This window comes from Myxocyprinus asiaticus, chromosome 49 (assembly GCF_019703515.2).
Source record: "Myxocyprinus asiaticus isolate MX2 ecotype Aquarium Trade chromosome 49, UBuf_Myxa_2, whole genome shotgun sequence".
Lineage (NCBI taxonomy): Eukaryota > Metazoa > Chordata > Actinopteri > Cypriniformes > Catostomidae > Myxocyprinus > Myxocyprinus asiaticus.
Genome location: NC_059392.1, coordinates 7813811 through 7840272, shown reverse-complemented (window position 1 = coordinate 7840272; position 26462 = coordinate 7813811). Strand labels below are relative to the sequence as shown.

General features: G+C 39.1%; 2 protein-coding genes across 2 annotated transcripts in view; one reads left to right on the top strand and one right to left on the bottom strand.

Moving 5' to 3' along the window:
* LOC127437927 (glypican-5-like) overlaps positions 1 to 9554 on the bottom strand; it is a 64554-nt gene extending 55000 nt beyond the window's left edge. Inside the window, exons 1-2 of the mRNA XM_051693095.1 lie at positions 9192 to 9554; positions 7403 to 7564 (exon numbers count right to left, since the gene is read on the bottom strand). Of these exons, the coding sequence (XP_051549055.1) occupies positions 7403 to 7564; positions 9192 to 9363 (334 nt within the window). The 5' untranslated portion in view covers positions 9364 to 9554. The remainder of the gene's footprint in view (positions 1 to 7402; positions 7565 to 9191) is intronic.
* Positions 9555 to 11712: 2158 nt separating this feature from the next.
* LOC127437938 (ribonuclease P protein subunit p21-like) lies at positions 11713 to 16192 on the top strand. The gene is made up of 5 exons (XM_051693110.1): positions 11713 to 11926; positions 12012 to 12112; positions 12265 to 12347; positions 15497 to 15631; positions 15838 to 16192. Exons 1-5 carry the CDS (start codon positions 11870 to 11872, stop codon positions 15957 to 15959), a joined length of 498 nt encoding a protein of 165 aa, XP_051549070.1. The 5' UTR covers positions 11713 to 11869; the 3' UTR covers positions 15960 to 16192.
* Positions 16193 to 26462: the final 10270 nt, after the last annotated feature.

Here is a 26462-nt window from a genome sequence, read left to right as displayed (position 1 = left end):
GCTTCTCTAAGATGCTCTTTGCTGGTTTCAGCTGGTTTTCCATCTTAGCCAATATAATAGTACCTGGTTTAACTGGTCTCCCATCTTAGCCAAGCCAACCTTCAGCTGGTTTTATCTTCTTTAAGAGGCCAAGGCAGTCTTTAGCTGGTTTAAGATGGTCTTAGCTGGTTTAAGATGATCTCCCATCTTATTCTGGTCCCCAGCTGGTTTTACCTTATTGAAGATGGTCTTGGCTGGTTTAAAATGGTCTCCCAGCTTAGCCAAGCTGGTCCAAGCTGGTATAAGATGGTCTCCTAGCTTAACCAAGCTGGTCCTCAGCTTGTTTTTGCTGGTTTAAGGTGGTCTTTGCTGTTTTAAGCTGGTCTCTCATCTTAGTCTGGTCCTCAGCTGGTTTTACCTTATTGAAAATGGTCTTGGCTGGTTTAAGATTGTCTCCCAGCTTAGCCAAGCTGGTCCTCAGCCAGTTTGATCCTGACCATTGGTAAGTGCCCAAAACCAGCAAACTGACGAGCCTGACCAGGCTGGGAGACCAGATAAGACCAGTCAGGGGATTTTTCAACAGGAAAGAGTCTATCTGTAACAAGCCTTGAAGGTTCTGCAAGAAAACCAGCAGGGTTTCTGAATTGCAGCATCACTGGTCTTGCAAACAAAGTTAGCATTCCTACTTTCACTGATCTTCCAATGGCATTCAAGCCACCCCGTAATTCCAACTACATTTTAAACCCAAAACCACATAACTGAGGTGGGGGGCTCAGATGAATGTGTTTAGGAAGCATGTCAGGTGGGTGGTGCTACCTAGTGGAGAACATATTAAAGTATTGGATGTAGAATGACACTCTGAGATATATGAGTGAGTCACTGGAAAGTTGTACTGGCTGCAAATGTGAACTAATTGGAAAATCATTGGACTTCCCCAAATTACTATAGTTTGCACAAACTTGAATATCCCGTCATCATTTACTCACACTTATATAATTTTAATCCCTATATTACTTTCTTCTGTGGAACACAAAAGGATATATTTTTATTGTTGCTTTTGTTAATACAACAAAAAGCATATAGTGACCAGAGAATATTAATAAAATAGAATAGAACTACCATAAAATAAGCCCATATGACTTTTAAATTATATTCCAAGTTTATTCCAAGCCATACCATAGTATTGAGGAACAGACCAAAATTTAAGTTGTTATTCTGAGGTGGCCTTTTCAGTTCATCAGCCATTTTAAATGAGCTATTTATGCAAATTATATATATATTTTTAAAAATTTAAACCACTAAATGTCTAAAAATTCTTTCTACAGTGTATCCAGGCAACTACACCCAAACACCTCACTATTGGGTAAAATTGCTGGGGGTTACATCTGGATCGGATAACAGGCCCTTTTCTCATATGGGTCTGGGCCATGCAGGCATGTGAGGTCACGCAGATCAAGGTTGTCTGGGAGTCACCACAACTAACCTCTGTGACAGCAGGATTGAAGGGTTAACATGGATGACTGTGCCTCAGATCACTCTATTAACTCTACAATGATCAGTGCCTGTTGGATTTGGTCTGGGACGTTCTTTAAAGCAGAACTGTGTCAGAAAACCATCGCTCACATGTTGTATAAAATCCAGGACTGAATTTAGATCAAGAGAAGGTGAGGTAGCACACAGTATTTTTAGTACCTTTTAGGTTAATGATGATAGTTGAGCTTTGTTGGATAGCGAGTATGTGAATAACATATGTTGGGTTTGCTTTGAAGTGAAATTGCTCTGGTAAGAAGGGATGAGAAATCTCAGACTAAACAAAGCCTGGTATGAACAAATACAATGGAAGTAATGATACTGACACAAAAATATTTAAAGGGATAGTTCACCCAAAAATGTATTTTTCTTTTTTTTTTTAAACTAATGTTATTACAAACCTGTATGACTTTTTCATATTGGTTAGGAACAAGTAAATAATGATAGAATTTTTCATTCAAGGTGAACAAACCCTTTAACAGACACATTCTAAATAGAGTCAACAAGGTTTTTTTTTATTTTTTTGAATTATTACTTTACCCTTAAACACACAGGGATATCAACTAAAGCTGTCTGCATAAAAATCCACTTTCACATGGGAATGAAAAACACTTTACGAACCTTCTGTCTTTTAAACAGGACACCAGCTACAACCATGTGGAAAGTAGCCGAAAAAGACAACTGATCTTTTCAGAAGCTCTCATTATAGAGCAATACATTGAGGTTCACTGAGATGGATCGCCAAGGATACCCAAGGCATTTCAACATTTCTCTCTTGGTTTGCTTTAAACTCGTTAAATATTCACTCAGCTGGCAGAAAAGACAGAGAGAACTGTGACAGTGCCCTTTTCCTGTGAACCTGAAATGTTTTTTGAGAAGTTCGGGCGGACATATTGGGGGAACTTAAATATTTGGTTGGACGAGGGTTTTAATGTTGTATATTTAAAGCTAACATGGTTTAACAAGTTCATATGTTAAACATAAAACACACTGGAGTGAGATAATGACATGCACAGAGCCTGTGTGTTGTGTGAGAGAATCTGATTGGTTCTCTTTGTTTTATTCAAACACTGATTCTAAAAGGACTTCTCCTAATCCTCAAGTGCCAATCAACCCATAAGAGGCACATGTACTGTTTCAAAGGAAAGCGCAGTCAGATAAAGGATCATTTTGTGAGTATGAAAAACAGCAGACAAAATTTTTTTTTTTTAAATCTCGAAATAACAGTCACGGTGTACAACTCCTTGTCGGAGTCATGCAGGCTGCACCCCAGTATCTTGGGTTGGCATTCTTGTGACATAAATAAGGGACACAGCTAATAATATAATCCCAAATAATGGAACAAGCCAAAGAGAGACTAGATTTCTACATTTTCTGAAGAACATGTGAGTGGTTCTTGGCCATGCAGTCCTTACCACAATGCTAAAGTGTTCAGGTTGGTTGGAAGAACATTGCTATGCAGTTGATAAGGTGTTCTGGTGGTTTGGTTTACAAGGCATAGCATTGGTTGTTGTTAGGGTGTTCTGGGGCGTTGCTAGGTGGTTGCTTGTTGGCCCAAGTAAAAAAATCCCACCACGCAAGTGATATTCTGATCTCTAGATATGACCCAGGTCTCTGCTATAAAAGCTATGAGATTTTTTCTGCCCATTTATCATCCACCAGATGAAAATAAGTCTGATCGCTTAGATAAAGTAATGAAAAATCTCAATACGTTTCTAAATCTGGCAAACACCCTAATCAAAGGCAACTTGAAGGGATTTGTATGTGGGTGTTTCTTAAACTCTTTTAGCACAATAACTGGAGGTCGACCGCTAGTGGATTTTGCCGATACCGATAACTAAAGTGGTGGAAAAGCATTTTTTTTTTTTTTTTTTTTTTTTGCATGCCCTTGCTTCAATTTAGATTACTTTATTATCAAATAAAAATTGTGCCGGCCACAGAGGAACACGGATGGGGAAAACCAACTATTGGCAACTATCGCCATAGATTTTTGCCGATAACCGATTGTTCCAAAAAGCAACTATTTGCAACGTTTAATCGGTAAAACCGATATATCAGTCAACCTTACAGTAAACTTCTAAAGTAGTCTTGATAAAACATTTTTACACTCTCACTAGTATTTTTTTATTTGTATACTGTCCAACAGTGTATGTACAGTACATGCATCACAGGGGATTTATGTCATTTTGTCATTTTTTGGATAATATGCGTCCTGTTCATTGGTTGTTAAATGCTGTTTCAGGGGTGTTATCTTTTTTTTAATTGTTTTTGTGCATCACTTTGTGCTCTTTATCACTTCAAATGGGCAGTCACTTTTATATTGAAAGTTATGGTAATGTCACATGGTAATTCGCAAGTAATCCCAGGTAATAGCAATGTGAACATAATAATCTGGAATGTAAAAGGTCTAAACCATGTGATTAAAAGGAAAAGGGTACTTTCCCAACTACAGCACCTTGGGGTAGGCATAGCATTCTTACAAGAAACTCATCTTTGCAATAAAGACCACTTCAGAATCCAAAAAAATGGGTGCAAACATTTCAAGCATTTATGGATTAAATAAATTTATGGACCCATGGAGATTTTAAAATCCCACAAAAAAACAAACAAACAAAAAAAAGAGTATTCTTTTTTTTTTCCTAATGTACACAAATATTTTCTAGAATAGATTTTTTTCTTGTGGATCCTTATTTATTGAGCATAATAACATAATAATCCAGTTGTGATTTCTGGCCATGCCCCTGTAGGTATCAACATAACACTTCCAAAACAGAAGACAAAACGGGCATGGTGGCTAGACTCACTCTTGCTTGTTGACTCTAACTTTGTGCAGTTTATTGCAGAAGAAATAGATATATTTTTGGCTACAAACAGGACTGAGGGCATCGCAGCCTCAACTCTTTGGGAGACGCTTAATGCGTATCTTAGAGGATAGGTTATTTCTCGCAATGCATATATGAGGATTGAGGACATATCTTCTAAATTTAATAGTTTAGATAGACGTATAGCAGTTTCTCCAACCCCTAACCTGATGAAAGAAATAGTGGGTTTACAAACTGAATTTGATCTCTTAACTACTACTCAAGCAGTAGTCCCGTTGCAGATTTTATGAAGAGGGGGATAAACCATCCAAATTGTTAGCACAACAACTCCATCAAAATGGTTCTTTAACAGATGATAATCAAACTATAAATAACCAATTCAGAGAGTTTTATTCTAAATTATATTCATTAGATTCAATAGTAGATGTTAATTATTTTGATGCTTTTTTCTCGGATCTGAGCATTCCAACAATTGACTTCAACTCTAAGAAAGAATTAGAACAAGATATCACATTGGATGGTATTGACACTGCAATTAGGTCTCTTCAGAGTGGTAAAGCCCCTGGTCCAGATGGGTTCCAAGTGAGTTCAAAGATAAATTAGCCCCTCTTTTACTTTTAGTTTATACAGAAGCATTAGAAAATAATGTTCTCCCACCTACACTCCGCCAAGCATCTATTACATTATTATTAAAGAAAAATAAGGATCCACTTGACTGTTCACCATGTAGACCAATCAGTTTGACAAACTGTAATGGTAAAGTGGTCTCCAAAGACATAGCTCTTCGCCTCGAAAAAATTCTTCCTCAAATAACCTCAGATGATCAGACTGGATTTATCCAGGGCAGACAGTCTTATTTCAACTTGAGAAGGTTGTCTAATTAATCTATACACAGTCTGACACTCCATCCCCGGAGACAGTAATCACTTGATGCCGAAAAGGCTTTCGATAGAGTAGAGTGGCAGTATCTTTTTTATACACTTAGTAAGTTTGGCTTTGGACATAATTCTGTTAAACTTGTCAAGCTTATATATGTTAATCCAACTGCCTCAGTTTATACCAATCATATATCATCTGATTATTTTCCTATCCACAGAGGGACCAAACAGGGAGATCCATTAAGTCCACTACTCTTTGTTCTAGCTATAAAACTGCTTTCAATTGCTCTTAAATGTAACAATAAAATACAAGGTACAGATCACGCTGTATGCTGATGATTTATTGTTTTATGTTTCTAACCCCATTACAACAGTACCTGAAGTCCTTAATGTTCTTTCTGAATTTGGGGAAATTTCTGAGTATAAACTCAATCTTAGCAAAAGTGGGTATTTCCCTATCACTAGGAATGCTGAAGTTGATCTCAACTTGCCATTTAAATGATCAGTCAAATCGTTTACATACTTGGGCATTAAAGTCACTAAATCTTATTACAGTTTATTCAAAGTCAATTTTACCCCTCTATTAGAACAGTGCCAAAAGAATATTAAACAACGGTCTATTTTACCACTATCTCTTATTGGAAGAGTAAATTCTGTAAATATGAATATTGTACCCAAATTGTTATATCTGTTTCAAGCCATACCTGTGTTTATACCGCAATCATTTTTTAAGATATTTAAACAGATGATTTCTTCCTTTATATGGAATAATAAATCGGCTCGAATAAGGAAAGAATTTATGGAGAGACCATAGGATGTAGGTGGCTTGTCCTTCCAAATTTACGTTCATATTATTGGGCTGCGAATTTCAATGCTATTTCCCTTTACTGGAAAGGCGTAACTCCAGAATGGCTTCATATTGAAAAAAATAACAAGTAATCCGCATTCATTGCCTGCTTTGCTCTGCTCATCTTTGCCATTTCTAATTAATAGTATTCCTGGTACTGTAATTTTAAATCAGTCATTACGTATTGTGAAACAGTTTAGGAAATGCTTGGGTATTCCAAATATTTCAATTCAATCACCTATAGTTAAAAATAACCTTTTTCAACCATCTTTACTAGAAAAGGCTTTCAAATTTGGTATGACAGGGGAATATGATGTGTTGAAAATGTATTTAGTGACAACACTTTTGCTAGTTTTGAGCAATTCAATCTCAAAGATTTATCTAGCGATTATGAGTAGGTGTAATCCCTCTGTATCCCATATTAAAGAGCAGTGGGAACAGGATTTAGGAATTCAAATGAAGAGTGGAGCATAGCTCTTTCAAATGTTCATTCCTCCTCCATATGCTCAAGGCATGCCTTAATACAGTTTAAAGTGCTACACCAGCTGCATTTTTCTAAAGCTAAACTTGCAAGAATGTTTCCAAATCTAAGTCCTGTATGTGACAGGTGCAAACAGACCCCAGCTACCATCTATCACATGTTTTGGACCTGCCCAGAAATAGAACATTTCTGGTTAGCTCATTTTTGTAATGAGTAAAGTGATACCTGATTTGTTAGGATAAGGTTTAGAGGAAGAGTTAGGGTTGGGCTATAGATACTCTAAGCAGTCACGTAGCGCCTTCCTGATGAATATTACTGAATAGTCCAAGCATGTATCACTTTCCTCATGAATATACAGTAAATTACTAAGTTTTGGAAATTCGCGCATGGCGATGTGCAACTAGTACGCTACCCTGTCAACACGTCCATTGCAACCTGCTAAAGTTCAAGCGCTCCAGAGTTGGCAATAAAAAAAGCACCCAGAAATCAGAGTCATTGTACATGTTCTGTGTTGCAAAGCTCCTTGTACACAGAAATGACACTTATCACACACATGCAAATGGGTTAAATTTGTTTTTGCATTTAACAATTTTTAATTGTGAAGGCGAGCAAATAGTAGTAGCAATGGTAATAGTAATGCTTGCCTTAGCAAACACTACTAACTAGAGAAATAAGGGCACCAACACAACTGTAAGAGCCTCCCATACATGTATACAAAGTGGTATCATCCAGTCAACCACCTGCTGTTGCAAGGACTCGACCCCGTGATCTCTAGCACCTGTACAAATGCAAAAATCACATGGCCCAGTGTTTATTTGACCAAGACAGCCTTCCCAATAAGCTTCACTTGATACCGCATACATACCCTGGAGGGAAGAGGCATGGCCCAGGATGAGAAATTTGAGTTCTAAGCTATAGGAGAAAATGTCTTGGAGTGTGTCTCTCTTGGCGGCTGCATAGTAGCTCTCTTCCATCTTGCGAGTGCAGCAGGTGGGACCCTGGTGCTTGCAGATGAGTAGATCTGCATCTATGGAGGGATAACATGTTATTTATTACAAGCTGATGCACCTTCATAAGTTAATGTAGGTAAGAAGATAAGGTGCATGTAAAAGAGAGCAGACGTGGGCAAAAGTGTGTGAGATACGTTACATAGATCAAGACAGATTATATCTGCTCATTCACCCTGCCTTATATGACCAGTCTTACACTGATGGCACCCCATAAGCGGTGCATTAGAACAGCTAATTGTAATCACAGCGATACTCCTGACCTCTCTCACCCAAGTGCATAGATTTGGCTTGAACATTGGAGGGGTTGCAGATTGAGGGGAAATTTGAGTGCGCTATGTCTTTAAAAACTAATAATAAAACTTAGTTGTGTTATGCTTTCCTGTCTAACCTTTCCGTAAATAACAATTTGAGACAAACTGCTTATGCCCAGCAACATTTTGTTACAATTTCAAACATATTCCAAACATTTTTGAGCTGGTTTATATTCAGAAATGTCTTTTTTATTTCATGCTAAATGTAGAACATGAAAGGCATTTGACAGTCAACATATATGGTGATACAATAAATCAACGGCATTGACATTTCTGATGTATGGCCTGTCATCAAAATGACTTGTGGTTAGACAACTTTTTCAGTTACATTTTAGATTACAGTTTGCATAAATAAGTACACATTCAAGATCACCATGTTATTGGTTACTTGACAGGTCAAGCGACAACAGCAGTATGACATACTTAAACTATTTTAAAATTTTTCGAATTCTTGCATAATTATTACACATTGAGGTTTTTTTTTTTTTTAATCATATACATAACTAATTATATGGAATATTTGTACTTAGAAAAATGTATTTGTCACATTGAAAGACAAATACAGTGAAAGTGAAATGCAAAAAGGGGACTGAAAACGGTGAAAATCTTAAAAGAAATGACCAGTTACATAATATAAAACATACACTTTTCATAACATCTATACATCATATACATCGCTATTACTACTCTCTCTCTGTCTCTCTATATATATACAGTACATATTCCTGGCAAAAGCAAGATTTAAGATTTATTTATAAAGTTTAAATTAGACTTTAATTAGATTTTAAATTGATTTTAAATATGCTTAACTTTGCAAGTATAAAATTAGTTCAATTAAAGCAAAATCAACTGTAGCTGCTTAAAACTTATGAATTGATTTAAGTTCATACTCTGCATTAATTTCAAAGAAATATTTCACATTAATTCTGATGCACCTTCATAAGTTAATGTAGGTAAGAAGATAAGGTGCATGTAAAAGAGAGCAGACGTGGGCAAAAGTGTGTGAGATACGTTACATAGATCAAGACAGATTATATCTGCTCATTCACCCTGCCTTATATGACCAGTCTTACACTGATAATTGATTATATTTACACCATTTATAGATTAATCAATTCAGTTTGATAGAAATTTGTAATTTTATTTACTGTATTTATTATTTGTTTATAGGGATGTAAGTGGAGTTAAGTTGCACTTTAAACTACAAACTTTTAATTTTTAATCAAATGGCTGAATAAAAAGATCTTTGGAAATATTGCAAGTATTCAAAGTTGTTGTCAGAATGTGAACAATATGATAATGATAATAGCCTAATAAGCCCATGTGAACAAACCTGTTTCTGCTGTCTCTGGAACCCATTTCAATGGACCAACTTGGCGCAGCTGGAAAGCAGTTTTAACTTCATGACAGCTCTGTGCACGGGCACACTCAACACCGCATATTAACAGACAGAAAAGCAGTATCCAACACATCCAAAATATACGCGGCACTGTCCTATGGAGCATTGCACCATTTCAGTCCATATAAAGCCCTGTCAGCCAAAGTATTGGAAAGAGTACAAAATATCATCCAGAAGAGATGCACATTTAAAAGCCGGTTATTGAAGTATCCTGAAAAAAAGTTTTGCAGGGGGTTTCACATGCTGCCGTGATTTGACAGACTGGTTTAGAGAGGTGAGAAAGGACCCTGTGAGAGCGTGTCCACTGTGAGAGAGAGAGAGAGACTGCTGGCTTCCAGTTTTGAATGCCTACTCCAGTTACACCCCTTCCCTTAGCCCAAGATACACAGGAACAAAACTTTATCTGCTCATGTTTCCAAGATAGATAGATAGATAGATAGATTAGATAGACAGACAGACATGTGGACAGACTGACAAATGGATAGATAGATATATTAGACAGACAGACAAACAAACAGATATATTAGATAGGCAGACATATGGACAGACAGACAGATATATTAGATAGGCAGACATATGGACAGACAGACAGATATATTAGATATATAGACAGACAGACATGTGGACAGACAGATGGATGGATATATTAGACAGACAGATAAATAGATATATTAGATAGACAGACAGGCAGACATATGGACAGACAGACAGATATATAGACAGACAGACATGTGGACAGACAGATGGATGGATATATTAGACAGACAGATAAATAGATATATTAGATAGACAGACAGGCAGACATATGGACAGACAGACAGATATATAGACAGACAGACATGTGGACAGACAGATGGATGGATATATTAGACAGACAGACAAATAGATATATTAGATAGACAGACAGGCAGACATGTGGACAGACAGACATATTAGATTGATAGACATGTTGACAGACAGGCAGATATGTTGACAGACAGACAGACAGACAGATATATGTACAGACAGACATGTGGACAGACAGATGGATGGATATATTAGACAGACAGACAAATAGATATATTAGATAGATAGACAGACAGACAGGCAGACATGTGGACAGACAGACAGACATATTAGATAGATAGACATGTTGACAGATAGGCAGATATGTTGACAGACAGACAGATATATGGACAGACAGACAGACATTTTAGATAGATAGACAGACAGATATGTGGACAGACAGACATATGGACAGACAGACATTATAGATAGATAGATAGATAGATAGATAGATAGATAGACAGACAGATATATGGACAGACAGACAGATATATTAGATAGACAGACAGACATGTGGACAGACAGACAGATGGATTGATAGATATATTAGACAGACAGACAGACAAATAGATATATTAGATAGACAGACAGGCAAGACATATGGACAGACATGTGGACAGACAGACATATGGACAGACAGACAGATATATTAGATAGATAGACAGAAAGACATGTGGACAGACAGACAGATAGATGGATAGATATATTAGACAGACAGACAAATATATTAGATAGACAGACAGGCAGACATATGGACAGACATACAGACTGACTGACAGACAGGCAGACAGACATAGATGTGGACAGACATGTGTTTTTAGGCAGATATATTAGATAGACAGACAGACAGACGTTTTAAAAACATGTAAAATATGGCTTTGGTCACTGTTAATGTTTGGTTTGTCAACCATGACTTTTAACGGCATAATGTCGGGTGTTTGGTTTGAAAGTGTGTAATTAGTTTCACAGGTTTTAAATCACCTCACGAGGACATAACACACTGTGGACGCGGTTCGTTATTTACGATGATGCACATAAATTCCGAATTTTCTGTGCTGTTCGTCATATTCCTGTTATTTTGTCCAATCTTTTGACTTGACGCGAGTGTAAATAAACATTGTTTTTTCATACATGAACGAATCAGTGTTTTTGAAAGTATCTTCTTAGTGAATGAATCATTATCGCGTTTCGGTCGATCGTTTCTGACTAACGAATCAATGATTCAATGAATCACTCACAATATGAAAGACGCCATCTTGCGGAAATAGTGACTGAACCAATCAGTGAACAAATCTTTTTGGTGAACAAGGAAACAGAAGTCTGAAACGAATTTAAATTCACTTTACTCTTGAATACAAGTTGAACTTGTATTGAAAAATGCTGAAAAATGCTGTAATTTATAATACAGTTATACAGCAGCCACAAACAGCAAGCCAACAAAAACAAATAGTCTGAACGAATTATTATTTCTAGACTACTAAAACAAACCTCTTCTCGTCACTTTGAGACGCAATACGGTCATTTTTAGACTATTTACATTTGAAAATTTATTTGCAGCTACGAATATCTGAAGTAGGCTATTATTTCTCTCATTACACCGCTGTTCCACTAGAAGGCGGGATGCGGCAGATATAGTGATTTAACCCGCTGCTGAGAGGAAGAGGATAAAAACAAGCAAACACGTTTTTGTCGCTTGAGTTTCATATTGGTAGTTTTACAGCATCGTTAATATTTTTGTTTTAAGACTGGGTGTCAAAACCAGACACCCAAAGCTTTCATAAAGACACATGGCGGGGAATGTAAAAGATAAAGAAGCATTTCAACGCTTGAACTTCCTCTATCAAGTAAGTCTGGGGATATGTGTTTTCGTGTCAGATCCATTCATTTTAATATCCTCAAAACTTCTCATGATGTTTGCATGGATCTCAGGCGGCTCATTGTGTTTTGGCCCAAAATCCAGAAAATATTGAACTGGCCAGATTTTACTGCTTCACTCAAAAGACCATCTCTAAACGACTGGTGCTCCGACAGTGAGTGCTTTCACTTTTTTTTGTGTCATTCTCAGGTAAATCAGTTTGTCATTAGTTGTTATGACGATAAGTGATTGTTGTAATTATGGTTAGGATTGTTTTATTACACACACATTTGTGCTTCATTAAAACATGATTGTTTCTCTCTACAGAGATCATTCAGTGAAAAGAACCATTTGCAAGAAATGTTGCACTTTGTTGGTACCAGGTGTCACATCAAGTGTTCGACAAAAAAGTGAGATTCTAGTCTAGTGTTTGTTTGTCTGTCTGTCTGTCCACATGGCTGTCTATCTGTCTATCTATTGTCTCTCTGTCTGTCTGTCTTTCCACATGTCTGTGTAATAATATATATATATATATATATATATATATATATATATATATATATATATATATATATAATATCATCTGTCTATCTCTCCACATGTCTATCTGCCTATCTGTCTGTCTGCTTGTCTGTCTATCTAATATATCTATCTCTGTCTGTCCACATATCTGTCTGTCTATCTGTCTGTCTAATATATCTATCTGTCTGTCTGTCTCTCCACATGTCTGTCTGGCTGTCTGTCTGTCCACATATCTGTCTGTCTATCTATATATCTATCTAATATATCTGTCTGTCTGTTTAGCTACAGTTAAAGTCAGAAGTTTACATACACTTAGTCATTAAAACTCATTTTTTAACCACTCCACAGATTTAATATTAGCAAACTATAGTTTTGGCAAGTCGTTTAGGACATCTGCTTTGTGCTTGACATGAGTAATTTTTCCAGCAATTGTTTACAGACAGATTGTTTCACTTTAAATTGACTATATCACAATTCCAGTGGGTCCTAAGTTTACATACACTAAGTTAACTGTGCCTTTAAGCAGCTTGGAAAATTCCAGAAAATGATGTCATGCCTTTAGACAATTAGCCAATTAGCTTCTGATAGGCTAATTGGAGTCAATTGGAGGTGTACTTGTGGATGTATTTTAAGACCTACCTTCAAACTCAGTGCCTCTTTGCCTGACATCATGGGTAAATAAAAAGAAGTCAGCCAAGACCTCAGAAAAGATATTGGGGACCTCCACAAGTCTGGTTCATCCTTGGGAGCAATTTCCAAATGCCTGTAGTTTCATCTGTACAAACAATAGTACGCAAGTATAAAAACCATGGGATCACGCAGCCATCATACTGCTCAGGAAGGACACGCATTCTGTCTCCTAGAGATTAACGTAGTTTGGTGTGAAAAGTGCAAATAATTTCCAGAACAACAGCAAAGGACCTTGTGAAGATGCTGGAGGAAACAGGTAGACAAGTATCTATATCCACAGTAAAATGAGTCCTATATCGGCATAACCTGAAAAGCTGCTCAGCAAGGTAGAAGCCACTGCTCCAAAACTGCCGTAAAAAGCCAGACTACAGTTTGCAAGTGCACATGGGGACAAAGACCTTTATGTCCTCTGGACTGATGAAACAAATCAGTTTTGTTTTGGCCATAATGACCATCGTTATGTTTGGAGGAAAATGGGTGAGGCTTGCAAGCTGAAGAACACCATCCCAACTGTGAAGCATGGGGGTGGCAGCATCATGTTGTGGGGGTGCTTTGCTGCAGGAGGGACTGGTGCACTTCACAAAATAGGTGGCATCATGAGTAAGGAAAATTATGTGGATATATTGAAGCAACATCTCAAGACATCAGCCAGGAAGTTAAAGCTCTGTCACAAATGGGTCTTCCAAATGGGCAATGACCCAAAGCATACCTCCAAAGTTGTGGTAAAATGGCTTAAGGACAACAAAGTCAAGGTATTGGAGTGGCCATCAAAAAGTCCTGACCTCAGTCCGCTAGAGAATTTGTGGGCAGAAATGAAAAAGCGTGTGCGAGCAAGGAGGCCTACAAACCTGACTCAGTTACACCAGTTCTGTCAGGAGGAATGGGCCAAAATTCTTCCAAAAGCTTGTGGAAGTTTGACCCAAGTTAAACAATTTAAAGGCAATGCTACCAAATACTAACAAAGTGTATGTAAACTTCTGACCCACTGGGAATGTGATGAAAGAAAGAAAAGATGAAATCATTCTCTCTACTATTATTCTGATATTTTACATTCTTAAAATAGTGATCCTAACTGACCTAAGACAGGGAATGTTTTCTACTATTAAATGTCAGGAATTGTGAAAAACTGGGTTTAAATGTATTTGGCTAAGGTGTATGTAAACCTGAATTCAACTGTATATCTGTCTGTCTATGAATATATCTATCTAATATATTTATATATCTATCTATCCACATCTATCTGTCTGTCTGTCTAATACAAGATGAGCCTAAACATTATGACCACTCACAGGTGAATCGAATAACGTTGATCATCTCCTAACAAGGCCACATTATAAGGTCTGGGTAGATTAGTTCTTTAGTGAACAATCAGTTCTCATAGTCAACGTGTTGAATGCAGGGGAAATGGGCAGGAGTAAAGACCTGATCGACTTTGACAAGGGCCAAAGTGTTATGGCCAGATGACTGGATCAAAGCATCTCTGAAACAGCAAGGCTTGTGGAGTGCTACCGGTCAGCAGTGGTGAATACCTACCGACAGTGGTCCGAGGAGGGACAAACCACAAACCGACGACAGGGTGTTGGGCGCCCAAGGCACATCGATGCACTAGGGCAACGAAGGCTATCCCATCTGGTCTGAACTGACAGAAGGTCTACTGGTGCACAAGTCACAGAACATTTTAATGATGGTTACTGGAGGAATGTGTTACAGCACACAGTGCATCGCACCCTGAAGCGTATGTGGCTACGTAGCCACAGACCAGTCAGAGTGCCCATGATGACCCCTGTCCACCTAAACATCATTGCAGACCAGGTACACCCCTTCATGGCAATGGTATTCCCTGATGGCAGTGGCCTCTTTCAGCAAGATAATGCGCCCTGCCACACTGCACATATTGTTTGGGAATGGTTTGAGGAACATGATGAAGAGTTCAAGGTGTTGCCCTGGCCTCCAGATTCACCAGATCTCTATCCGATTGAGCATCTGTGAGATGTGCTGGACCAACAAGTCCGATCCATGGTGGCTCCACCTTGCAACTTACAGGACTTGAAGGAACTGCTGCTAATGTCTTGGTGCCAGATACTACAGGACAACTTCAGGGGTCTTGTAGAGTTCATGCCTCGGCGGTTCGATGCTATTTTGGCAGTACACGGAGGACAAATAGCATATTATGCAGGTGGTCATAATGTTTTTGCTCTATCCGTCTGTCCACATGTCTATCTGCCTATCTATCTATCTATATATATCTAATCTATCTATCCACATATCTTTCTTATCTGTCTATCTGATCTGTCTATCTATCCATCCATCCATCCCAGTATATTATATATTAAACCATATATTTAAGGGGGACCCAGGCCACAACGTAGGACCATTGTGAGATGTTTAAGTTGTGGACTGACCAAACGGTTCCCAAACAACCCAAAGCATAAACTGTGGGTGGACCAACCAGAGGCTCAACTAGAAAACCAAACTCCACCTGGTACAGATCAATGCAAAATATTTATCTATAAACTCTCATGTAAATTTTTTTTCCCAATAAACCTCAGCTGTCAGTAACATTTGTTGGGTTTCAAACCACTTTGAATTTTCTTTTTTACTTTTATTATAATTTACACTGTTGATGCAGTTGTCCACTCTAGCTATAATGAAACTATTGTTTATATGTCTTGATTCTGATGTTTACAGATGCTGGTCCTTCATCTAAATCCACAATCCAAAAGAAGAAATCTGATATTTCAAGTGGTCCAGCTCCCACATCACAGAAGACTTTGTCTTCAGATCAGAAAAATCAGACTTGTGAAAACTGAGGCCATTGGTTGCGGTTCCTCTTTCATGCACATTTATTTGTTGTTACAGAGAGAGATATTCAACACTTTAACATGGACAATTTAACCATTTAAAAGCCTTTGTTGTTTAATTCAACTCCCATTTTTATTTGCCTGAAATTTTGTGAAATATTGTTTTACTCTGTACATGATTTGAGTAGGTGTTTTGAATTGCAATAAAGTGATATTTATTTTAGTCACTGCTAAAACAGTCATACAGTGAGTGGTTGTTTTACATTGATGATGACTTTTATTATTTTAAAGACTGTACATTTATGCATGTTTTATTAAGTTTGAACTCATGGCTTTGAAGAGGCCTTTCGCTTTTATCACCCGAGGCAAAACGAAACGTGTCGGGATCCCAGTGCCAGCCATATTAATTGATCTGTTGCTAAATTACACATTATCCAAACTATCATTTGGAAATTTTGCCTTATTCAGTAACTTTAGTAAAGTTTTTCCAGAAGCGATCTGTGTAGGATTTTGAGTGCTAATTTTTTATTTCAATGAATTAAGTGGTGATCAATTAATATTGTGTCTTTAATTGAGGGGTTATTCAGTAAATGCTTCCCTATATGGTGGGCGTAAAGGTTTTGATATTCTTACATTTGATGTTTGTGATAACTAAAAGTCTCTCTGCATATCAATGCAGTTTCATGAATTATTCAAATTAGCATGCACCACCACTGTACAACTTGTGGTGCGTTTCACACATAAAATCTTGTGTGCTCAATGCATTTGCATATTTATGATATGTACCTTGGCAATAATTTATAAGTGATATTAAGACATTTGCACGTGTATGTGTAATGTGTGTAATTCACCCAGAGCTGAAGTTGTTAATTGGATGGGATATGGATCTTGTTTAAGCACATTACAACACTGTGGTCCCAGGGATATGCATCTATGGGCTGTCAATATGGCAAACACAGGAAGTATCTAGAGGCCTCATTTAAGTCAAAGATCCCCTCCCACTTCCTTAAATTTAAACTGAATCAATTGCCCTGAAGCCCAGAATGAGATGCAAAGGAAGACAGGATTTAATTCAGTTTGCATCGCATAATGTCGGTGGGAGTACATTAGAAATTTAAATTTCTGTAGTAGGAATTTGTGCTAAATGGATATTTCCTAGAGGTGAAGGTAGAAGTACAGGACTACATGAGCCCAGTGCATTTATTGATATACTGTATTGGAGAAAGAAGCAACAACTGCAGATGCTAATTTATTTTGACTTTGGGATGATTGGTAAACAGATATGGTGTGCATTACAGTTATTTACCAAGATTAAGGGGTTGAATTTCAAATCACTTGTCAAGAAAGAAAGAATATATATATATATATATATATAATTTTGTTTTAAGAAAATGAAGCCTATTTTAGGACCTTCAAGATTTTTGCTCAAAATTCCCATTACTGTTTTGTAAAAAATAAATGAATAAATAATGGTATCTTATTTAAATTAAGTATTTATACATCATAGACGTGTTTGTTGTACTGTCTGTAATATGTCTAAAATCAATGTTTTACTTTAATACAGTAAAACCCAAAGAAAGCAAAATATACTTGTTGTTTTCTCTTTTTATTTTTATTTACTTTAATTATTAATGTACTATTATACGTTTTTATAAAATAACAATAACATAGGTTAAGACAGAAATATAAAAATAAATAAATAATCATATTTAATTGAAATTGTAGAGTATTTGTTCATAGTAGTATTTGTTGTACTGACTATAATTTATGCTGACAAAAGAAATAACGTTATTAAAACAATGTTTTAATCTAGTACATTAAAACTCATCCCATATCCCCGAATTAAAGTAAGCTACATATGATCTACCCCCCCCCCCAATTAACATAGGTTAAAAATAAACACATTTGTATAATACATAATGATATCTTATTTAAATTGTAAAGTCTATGTAATTTATAGTAGTAACTGACTTAAAAAATATATATATATTACAGTAATGTTTTAATGTAATACAGTAAACCCCATTCCACTTCCTCGAATTAAATTTATGCATTTTATTTATTTATCTTTATTTGATTTTATGCTTTTATTATTTATTCAGTTTTTTTTAATATAACAGAAAAAATAACACATTGAATGGAAAGTTAAATATTACCTTAAAAATGCATAAAATATACAGTAAAATGTAAAAATTACAAAGTAGCAAAGATTTTAAAATAAATATACTATAAAAATAAGTAGAAAAATATGTAAAATGAATAAATAAATGTTTTTAAATATGTAATATGTAACAATATGTAAAATTTCAAATTTTTTTTATTTTTATTTTTTTAACTTTTGATTTTGGGGTTAAATATATGACCTGTATGCATTTTCGTTAGATTTACCCAAGGGGTGGTGGTTTGTAGCAACTTGGCACATTAGTATAGAATCCTTATTGCTTCCATATTGACTTTGCATAGCTCATCCAATCCGATTTTAAAATCTGTTTTACAAAGTATTTTCACTAATCCCAAAGGGGAAATGTATTAATGCTAGGCTAATATTAATAAACACCTTAAACAAAATGTATACTGCAGAATGCTTTGATATGCAGGCTTTTGTGTGACCCTAGAGATACTGTGTTCACTGCAAATACTGTAACTGGTGTATTTATATCAAAACCAGTAGGAAGTCACTGTAGGCTCTGCAGGGTGCATATTGCCAATATATACTGTTGATGCATGAATTTTTGATATGCTGTGAAAAATGTTCCCCATGAAATTACCTATACCATGCCCGCTATTCCTCAGTGCTATGACATTTCTGTAGTTGAATTTTAGTCTGCCCTGTTCCATGTGAGAGAACAAAACCACTTCTGCATTGTCAGAAATATTTTGCATGCCCAATAGCTCTTTTCTTGATATTGTTTTTGGCAGTGTATGAAATTTGAGGAAAGGAAGGAAGATCGGACCACAAAATATTAGTCCACAAATATCAGGTTTACTTTCATCCATCCGTTTACCTCCATTTTTACTAGTAGGATGTCTCCATATTGCAGTTTATTCTGGCTAAGAACTACCCAGTTAGGCATGAAGGGGTTGTTTTGTAAAATAAGTAATATTTTGCTTTTCTGTGTCATAAAAAGATGAGTTAATCTGAAATCACTGCAAACACAATAATATACTGCATTGCAACAAAGTTATCAAAGTGTGCGGTCTACATGTACGGTTCTACAGACAACCATTTGGAGGAAAAACGCGACTTTGCGGTCAAACTTTCTGTCCGTCCAGAGACAGATATTTTGTGCTCGATAGGACATTCAATTTAATTGCTAATATGTGCTGTTAACAAAACTCATGATTATTTTTCAAAGATTCAATGCCACAAATCTTGCGAACTTCCAAATTTAGTAACTAGTACTTCCTCAGAAGGACTCATTGGGCCTCATGCATGAAACATGAAGAAAAGCTACCTTGCTACCTAAAATAAAAAAATGGAATCAGAAGTTGAAAGACATAATTAAATTTAAATTTAGAAATTAATTTATTCTTTCAACCATCAGACGTCCATTTTTATTCTTTCCACAAACCGTCTAACCGCAGGATTGTGAGAGTCTAACCTGGTCTCATAGAATAAACGTTATAATAACCACATTATTGCAAACTTGCTTTTAAGTGCCGCGTTCTACATTTCACTGGTTAATTTCACCAGGAAACTGCAGAGGCACAACAACAACTGTGCGTTTTATTCACTTTCACACAAATCACATCTACAATGGCTGATTATGACTTTATAAACATGTATTTTTCACACTATTACTCACACACTGCTACGTTATGATATCGAAACACTTTTACTATAACACATCGTTTTAAAAAAGATACATTTTAAGGCTTATATTACAGACCCACCTAGATTTATGCACTTATGCCCTAGGTATACTTCTATTTTGACATGAATGCTCAGTGTCTGTGTACATTCGAACGCGAGCCTGTCAAAGTATACTCCATATAACTGCGCGCACATACACAGGTGGTTGGCGCATGCGTGCTACGAGACACCAGACTTTCTCTTCAGGAGTTTAGACCAATAATGATGTCTTTATATTCCTTCAGACTTGAGTTATACAAATGCAGGTATCTCCAGACCTCCTCACACACGTGCTCTACACTTGCACATCCAATGTTGTTGTTTTTACCTTCGTCTCCTGATGTTTAGCGACGATTATCTTCTTCTAGTGCTTCTTTGTGACAGCAACAGCTCAAAATGTAAGTGTTGCCACCTTGTGGACCCACTAATTAGTACAAATAACTCCAGGTGCATACGCATTCTGTGCATTGAAAACCGGACTGCGTGCTTTTAATGCTCGTGCTCTCTGCTGATGATGAGATTTGCATCACACGTCCTGTACGCGGATGCCCAGTGTTCAGGTCTGACCGAAGTATATTCTGGACTTTATTCCAATGTGATTAGCTTGCACATAGCACACCTGATAGAGTGTTGGACTTTGGACTCGGAGGGCCGAGCTTCGAGACCAGTCAAACACGTGAGCCAAAAATGTCGTGGAAGCAACACGATATTATGTGGTTGCTTCAGAAAATCTGCATTTCCTGTCGCATTTGCCTTCTCCATACTATTGGTTAGGTTTAGGTTCAAGTTTTAGGTTAGGGTGGTACATTTTACTCATTAAAACATCCACCTAACATTCACCTTAAAAACATAGTCTGATTACAACATAATTTCACTCGCTTTTGGCAAAGTTCATCAAACGAATAATACTCAACTGCTACAACATTTCTGTCATCGTGCACCTGCAGTTTACACAGATTTATTAATTATAATGGGAGTGGTTGCTTTCAGTGATAGACATTAAATTAGTCTTTTATAAAATATTGACATAAACTGAAGGAGCTGTCTGGTTCAGCCAAAGCCGGTTTGGTTTTGTTGAAACTAATAAGCCATCACTTTCAGAAAAATACCATTAGGCTACCACAGTACCACCACTCCCTATATGTATATTACACAGTCTAAGTAGAGCACCAGCTCCCTAGGGGGCACCATCATACCCTAGGGGGCAACAGAAACTCCACCAGCTGCCCTTTCTTGCATGTTATACGTTATTCAAGGACCTTGTAGTATTCGCGGTACACAGTCGATCGCCCTGCACTCACACTTTCTCATCGCGCCTTCGCACCATGCACCACGTTACCAGGGTAATGCCATGGTACTGAATGATTGATCATGTTCATATTTCATGATACTATCATGGTACTCCAAGGTACTTTAAAAAATACCACGTGTCAAAAACATGGGGTTATCACAGTCCATGTCTGAAAATAAATAAATAAACAAGTGTATTTGCAATGAACGATAGTGAGACAAACAGACCCAAGAGCAGAGGAACAGTTCAAAGGATTTATTAACAGTAATAATGAGCAGTCACTGGGTTGGGAAATGTAGAAAATCCTGGCACCGGCTGCAGCAGCGGAACGCGATCTCCAGTGGCGTGCACATCATAGTCGTGCAAGAGGCAATCCATCAAAAATGTGTTTGTAGGATGAGTGTGTGCATTGTGGAAGTCAGGAACAGATTTGTAGAATCCTCCGTTGAAGCTTTGTGAGATGCAGAACAACGACCAGCAGAGATGAGTGAACTTCACTCCCGACAAGTGGGCAGAGATGAGGTATCCTCCGTGGAAGACCAGCTGACACGCAGCAATACTGGAAGGCAACCACACACAACCGACACGCGGACAACCAACAGATACATGAGACAGGACCAACTAGGCAGAGGGAGTAAGGTTAGTACCTCCTGGTGTCCCTGGCAGAATTACCTTGCCAGAGATGAAACTGACCTATGAGGGTGTGGTCCAGGATGTCCTGAGCCGGGACCCAGCATCTCTCCTCTGGTCCATAACCCTCCCAGTCAACCAGGTTTTGGAATCCTCTAACCCTCCGCCTGACACTGATCAGTCTCCTGACTGTGTATACCGGAGAGCCATCAACAAGACGCAGAGGAGGTGGGATGGGTGTGGCGGGGTGTAATTCTGAACGTAAAACAGGTTTGATTTTGGAGCGAGCGGCAGTCCATATCAGGCCTTCTCTAGTGGCTTTCCAGGTGCATCGGCAACTCTGCATAAAGGCGTGGGTGGATGGAACTTGTATGTCGGATTCTTGTGCAGGGAACAAAAGGGGCTGATAACTGAGACTGCACTGGAAGGGTGATAACCCCGTAGATGACAACTGCAAGGAGTTGTCGGCGTACTCGACCCAGACTAAATGATCGCTCCAAGAAGACTGATTACGGGAGGCCACACAGTGCAGGGCCTTTTCCAGCTCCTGATTTGCCCGCTCAGCTTGCCCATTAGTCTGAGGATGAAACCCAGAGGACAAACTCACTGTGGCCCCCAGCTGTCGACAGAATTCTGCCCAAAAACATGACACAAATTGGGGGCCTCTGTCAGAAACCACATCGACCGAGAGGCCATGGATGTGGAAGACATGGTTAATGACTGCTACTGCTGTCTCCCACGCTGAAGGTAATTTGGGGAGCGGAATAAAATGAGCTGCCTTCGAGAACTGGTCCACTACAGTCAAAACGACTGTAGCCATGTTGAGCTACATGGGAGGGGGGGAGACTACTTATGAAATCCATGGCTATGTGCGACCAGGGTCTCGAAGGGACAGGCAGCGGTTGGAGGAGCCCAGCTGGGGGTTCACAGGACATCTTATTAGTCACACAAATGGGGCAAGCGGCTACGAATCAATGTATGTCCTGCGCTAATGATGGCTGGAGGAAAATTTGATTTGTCCTCCACCACCCGGATTGAGGCGAGTCACTACACCACCATGAGGACTTAGAGCGCATTGAGAATTGGGCATTCCAAATTGTGGAGAAAAGGAGAGAGAGAGAGAGAAAAAAGAAAACATGGCCAGAGCTCGTGAGGACCAACAAATGTCAGTGTGTGTGGAGGTGAGGTCCATTAGAGGTGAGACGAGCTGACTGTAGTTCCTTATAAACCTCAGATAAAAATTAGCGAACCCCAGGAACCTCTGCAATGCCTTGCGAGAATCTGGGGTTGGCCAATCGGAGATGGCTTTAACCTTAGTCGGGTCCATGCGTGCTCCCTCGGACAAAACGATGGACCCCAGGAATGGAACAGACTGTGCATGAAAAGCGCACTTCTCCACCTTGACAAACAGCCGATTTTCTAACATTTGCTGAAGCACCTGCCTGACGTGCTGCAGATGGTCCTGGATATTCTGGGAGAAGATCAGAATATCATCAAGATAGACATACACAAAATGATCGACCATGCCTCTAAGCATGTCATTCACGAGCCCCTGGAAGACAGCAGGGGCGCTGACCAATCTGAAAAGCATAACCAAATATTCAAAGTGCCCCTATGGGTGTTAAAAGCCATCTTCCACACATCCCCCTTCCTAATCTGGACAAGGTGATAAGTGTTGCATAAGTCCAACTTCGTAAAGACGGACGCTCCCTGCAAGAGTTCGATGGCTGAGGACATCAATGGCAAAGAATAGCGATTGTTCACCGTGATGTCATTCAGCCCCCGATAATCTATATAGGGTCTAAGTGAGCCATCCTTTTTCTCCATGAAGAACCCTGCCCGTGCTGGTGACAGTGAAGGGCGAATGAAACTGGCTGCCATAGAATCACTGATATACCTGTTCATGGCCTCCCTCTTGGGAGCCAAGAGCGAATATAGCTGTCCCCGAGGCGGAGAAGTGCCAGGAAGCAGTTCAATCACACAGTCGTACGGGCGATGAGGAGGAAGGGTCACAGCACTGGATCGGCTGAACACCGCCTTCAAGTCATGGTATGTCAACGGTACTCCGGATAAGTCCGCCGGTTTATGTTGCAACGAAACACAAGACTGGACAGGGGAAACAGCAGAGTTGTGTGGGTTGTGCGTTACCAACCAAGGATGCCCCAACACTACCGGTGCCGATGGAGATTGGATAAGGTAGAAGGACAACTGCTCCAAATGATTCCCAGAGACGAAGGTGACCGGCTTTGTGGATTGAGTGATGACGGACAGCGGCGTGCCACTTAGGAAGTGGGCAGTGATGGGTCTTTCCAGCTGGACCATAGGAAGTCACCACTTAGAAGCCAATTCGAAATCCATAAAGTTCCCATCAGCTCCGGAATCAACCAAGGCGGAAACCGTCTGACAGGCAGCTGTGAGAAATGTCCGAAGTCCAGGGGTTTTGTCCAAAGGTGTTGCGCTCACCAGTAACCCCTCTCCTACTGAGGAGCGATGTCTTTTACCGGACAGGAAGCAGAGAGATGATCAGAAACAGCACAGTAAAAACACAGTCCATTAAAGAGACGTCGCTGTTTGTCCCTGCGTGAGATTTAAGTTCTAGCGACTTGCATAGGCTCACTGTTGGGCCGTGATACTGGAGAGTTGGCTGGAGAGGCAGAACGGGTAGAAGGATCAGCCGCCAAGGTAGGTGGAAAGTGGCGTCGACGGTGGCGACGGCGTAGGGTCAGGCGTTGATCGACTCGGATAGCCCAATCCATCAAGTCATCAAAGCGCGGAGGCAAATCCAAAGAATAAATTTCGTCAAGAATGTTGGCGGAAAGACCATGCAGAAATCGAACCCACATAGCGTGGTCATTCCACTCACAAGAAGCAGCTAGTGTGTGAAATTCAATTGCATAATCTGATACTCGTTGATCTTCTTGAGACAGTCCAGATAAAACCCTCGCCGCCTCCCGACCTTGAGCTAAGCAATCAAACACTCTGTGGAGCTTGGTAGTAAAGGAATGTTAGGAAGCGCAGCATGAATGTCTGTTGTCCCACATGGCAGTGCCCCATTCGCCAGCCCTTCTGGTGAGGAGCGTAATAACACAGGTCACCTTCATCGTATCTGAAGTGAAAGTGGAGGGCTGTAATGTGAAGGATACAGAACATTGCGAAAGGAATGCGCTGCAGGATTCAGCCTCACCTGAATACGGGGCTGAAGGGGGAATGCAGGCTTCAAAGCGTCCGGAAGCCAGAGGAACTGCCGGGGCTGGTAAGGAAGCTTCCTGAGATGGGCCAGCATCAGGAGATAAGCAGAGCTGCTGAACAAAGGAGGTGAGCTTGGCAAGCTGCAAAGCCATCGTCTTCAAAGCCCGGTTTGAGGCAGCGATTTGATCCTGCTGATGTCCCAGCAAAACTCCCTGCTGAGAGAGTGCAGAGCGAAGAATGGATTCCTCTGCTGGGTCCATACTTGTCTAGATTGTTCTGAACGAATGATAGTGAGACAAACAGACCCAAGAGCAGAGGAACAATTCAAAGGATTTATTAACAGTAATAATGAGCAATCACTGGGTTGGGGAATGTAGAAAATCCTGACACCGGCTGCAGCAGCGGGAAGCGATCTCCAGTGGCGTGCGCATCGTAGTTGCGCAAGAGGCAATCCATGTGGAGAGTGTTTGTAGGATGAGTGTGTGCGTTGTGGAAGTCATGAACAGATTCATAGAATCCTCAATTGAAGCTTAGTGAGATGCAGAACAACGCCCAGCAGAGATAAACAAACTTAACACCCGACACACGAATAGAGACAAGGTATCCTCCGTGGAAGACCAGCTGACATGCAGCAATACTGGAAGGCAACCACACACCCGACATGCGGGCAACCAACAGATACATGAGACAGGACCAACTAGACAGAGAGAGTGAGGTCAGTACTCAACATCAAGCAACAATCTAGGAGTGAATAGGGGAGAGGTGTTGCTCGGCACGCTAATCAGTGGCATGATCAGCGTTCCCCCGGGAACAATCAGTGTTCCCATTGAAACGCCGATCATGCATGCCGGCCAAATTTCTTGGGCCAAATTCACTAAACAGTTTAAATGTTTAGGAATCACACTGTAAATGGCATTCTGCATAATTTTTTGGGTGTTTGCGTATTGTGCCAAATGTCAATGGTCCATAAACATTTTGATGATTTTACTTGATAAATTATAAAACGACTCACCCAAGCTTCACCAGACCTAATAAAAAATGCCTGCAAATGTATAGCACCATCGGCCGGCTTATTGACTGTGGTTTGGATACACAGCACTCCTACAAAATGAACAAGAACAAGAGAAGAGCTAAAAAAGATTAGCTACTACACGGCCGAGGCTGCCAACTGTGATTATCCATAAGCACTCTTAGGCAAGCTGTATTAGTCACAAGAAAAATGAGATAGGAAAATGTGGCAAGAATGTATTGGAGAAACGGCAGATGCGACAGCATCAGACGCTAATCTCTTTATGTTTAATACCCTTTAAATATAGAAGTGAGGAAAATCATTTATATTGCCTAAAGATGGGCACTGGACAGTAAGGAAGGGTTTGCAGGAAAACTGCAATTTTCATAAGCGTAATTATGGCTTTTTTACGAGATGGACTACACAGCCGTTTTAAAGAATTTTTAGTTTATGAGGCACAATAAAAAGAAGAGCAAGCTGTTCTAGACGTGTTTATGGAGTACTATTTTCTTTGTCTGTTTAATAACGACCACAAAATAT

Excerpts from the sequence above, each read along its gene's own strand:
- LOC127437938 (XM_051693110.1), top strand. The coding sequence starts at position 11,870 with ATGGCGGGGAATGTAAAAGATAAAGAAGCATTTCAACGCTTGAACTTC. Across the intron at positions 12,113-12,264 it reads AAACGACTGGTGCTCCGACA|AGATCATTCAGTGAAAAGAA; the intron begins GTGAGTGCTTTC and ends TTCTCTCTACAG. Across the intron at positions 15,632-15,837 it reads AGAAAACCAAACTCCACCTG|ATGCTGGTCCTTCATCTAAA; the intron begins GTACAGATCAAT and ends TGATGTTTACAG.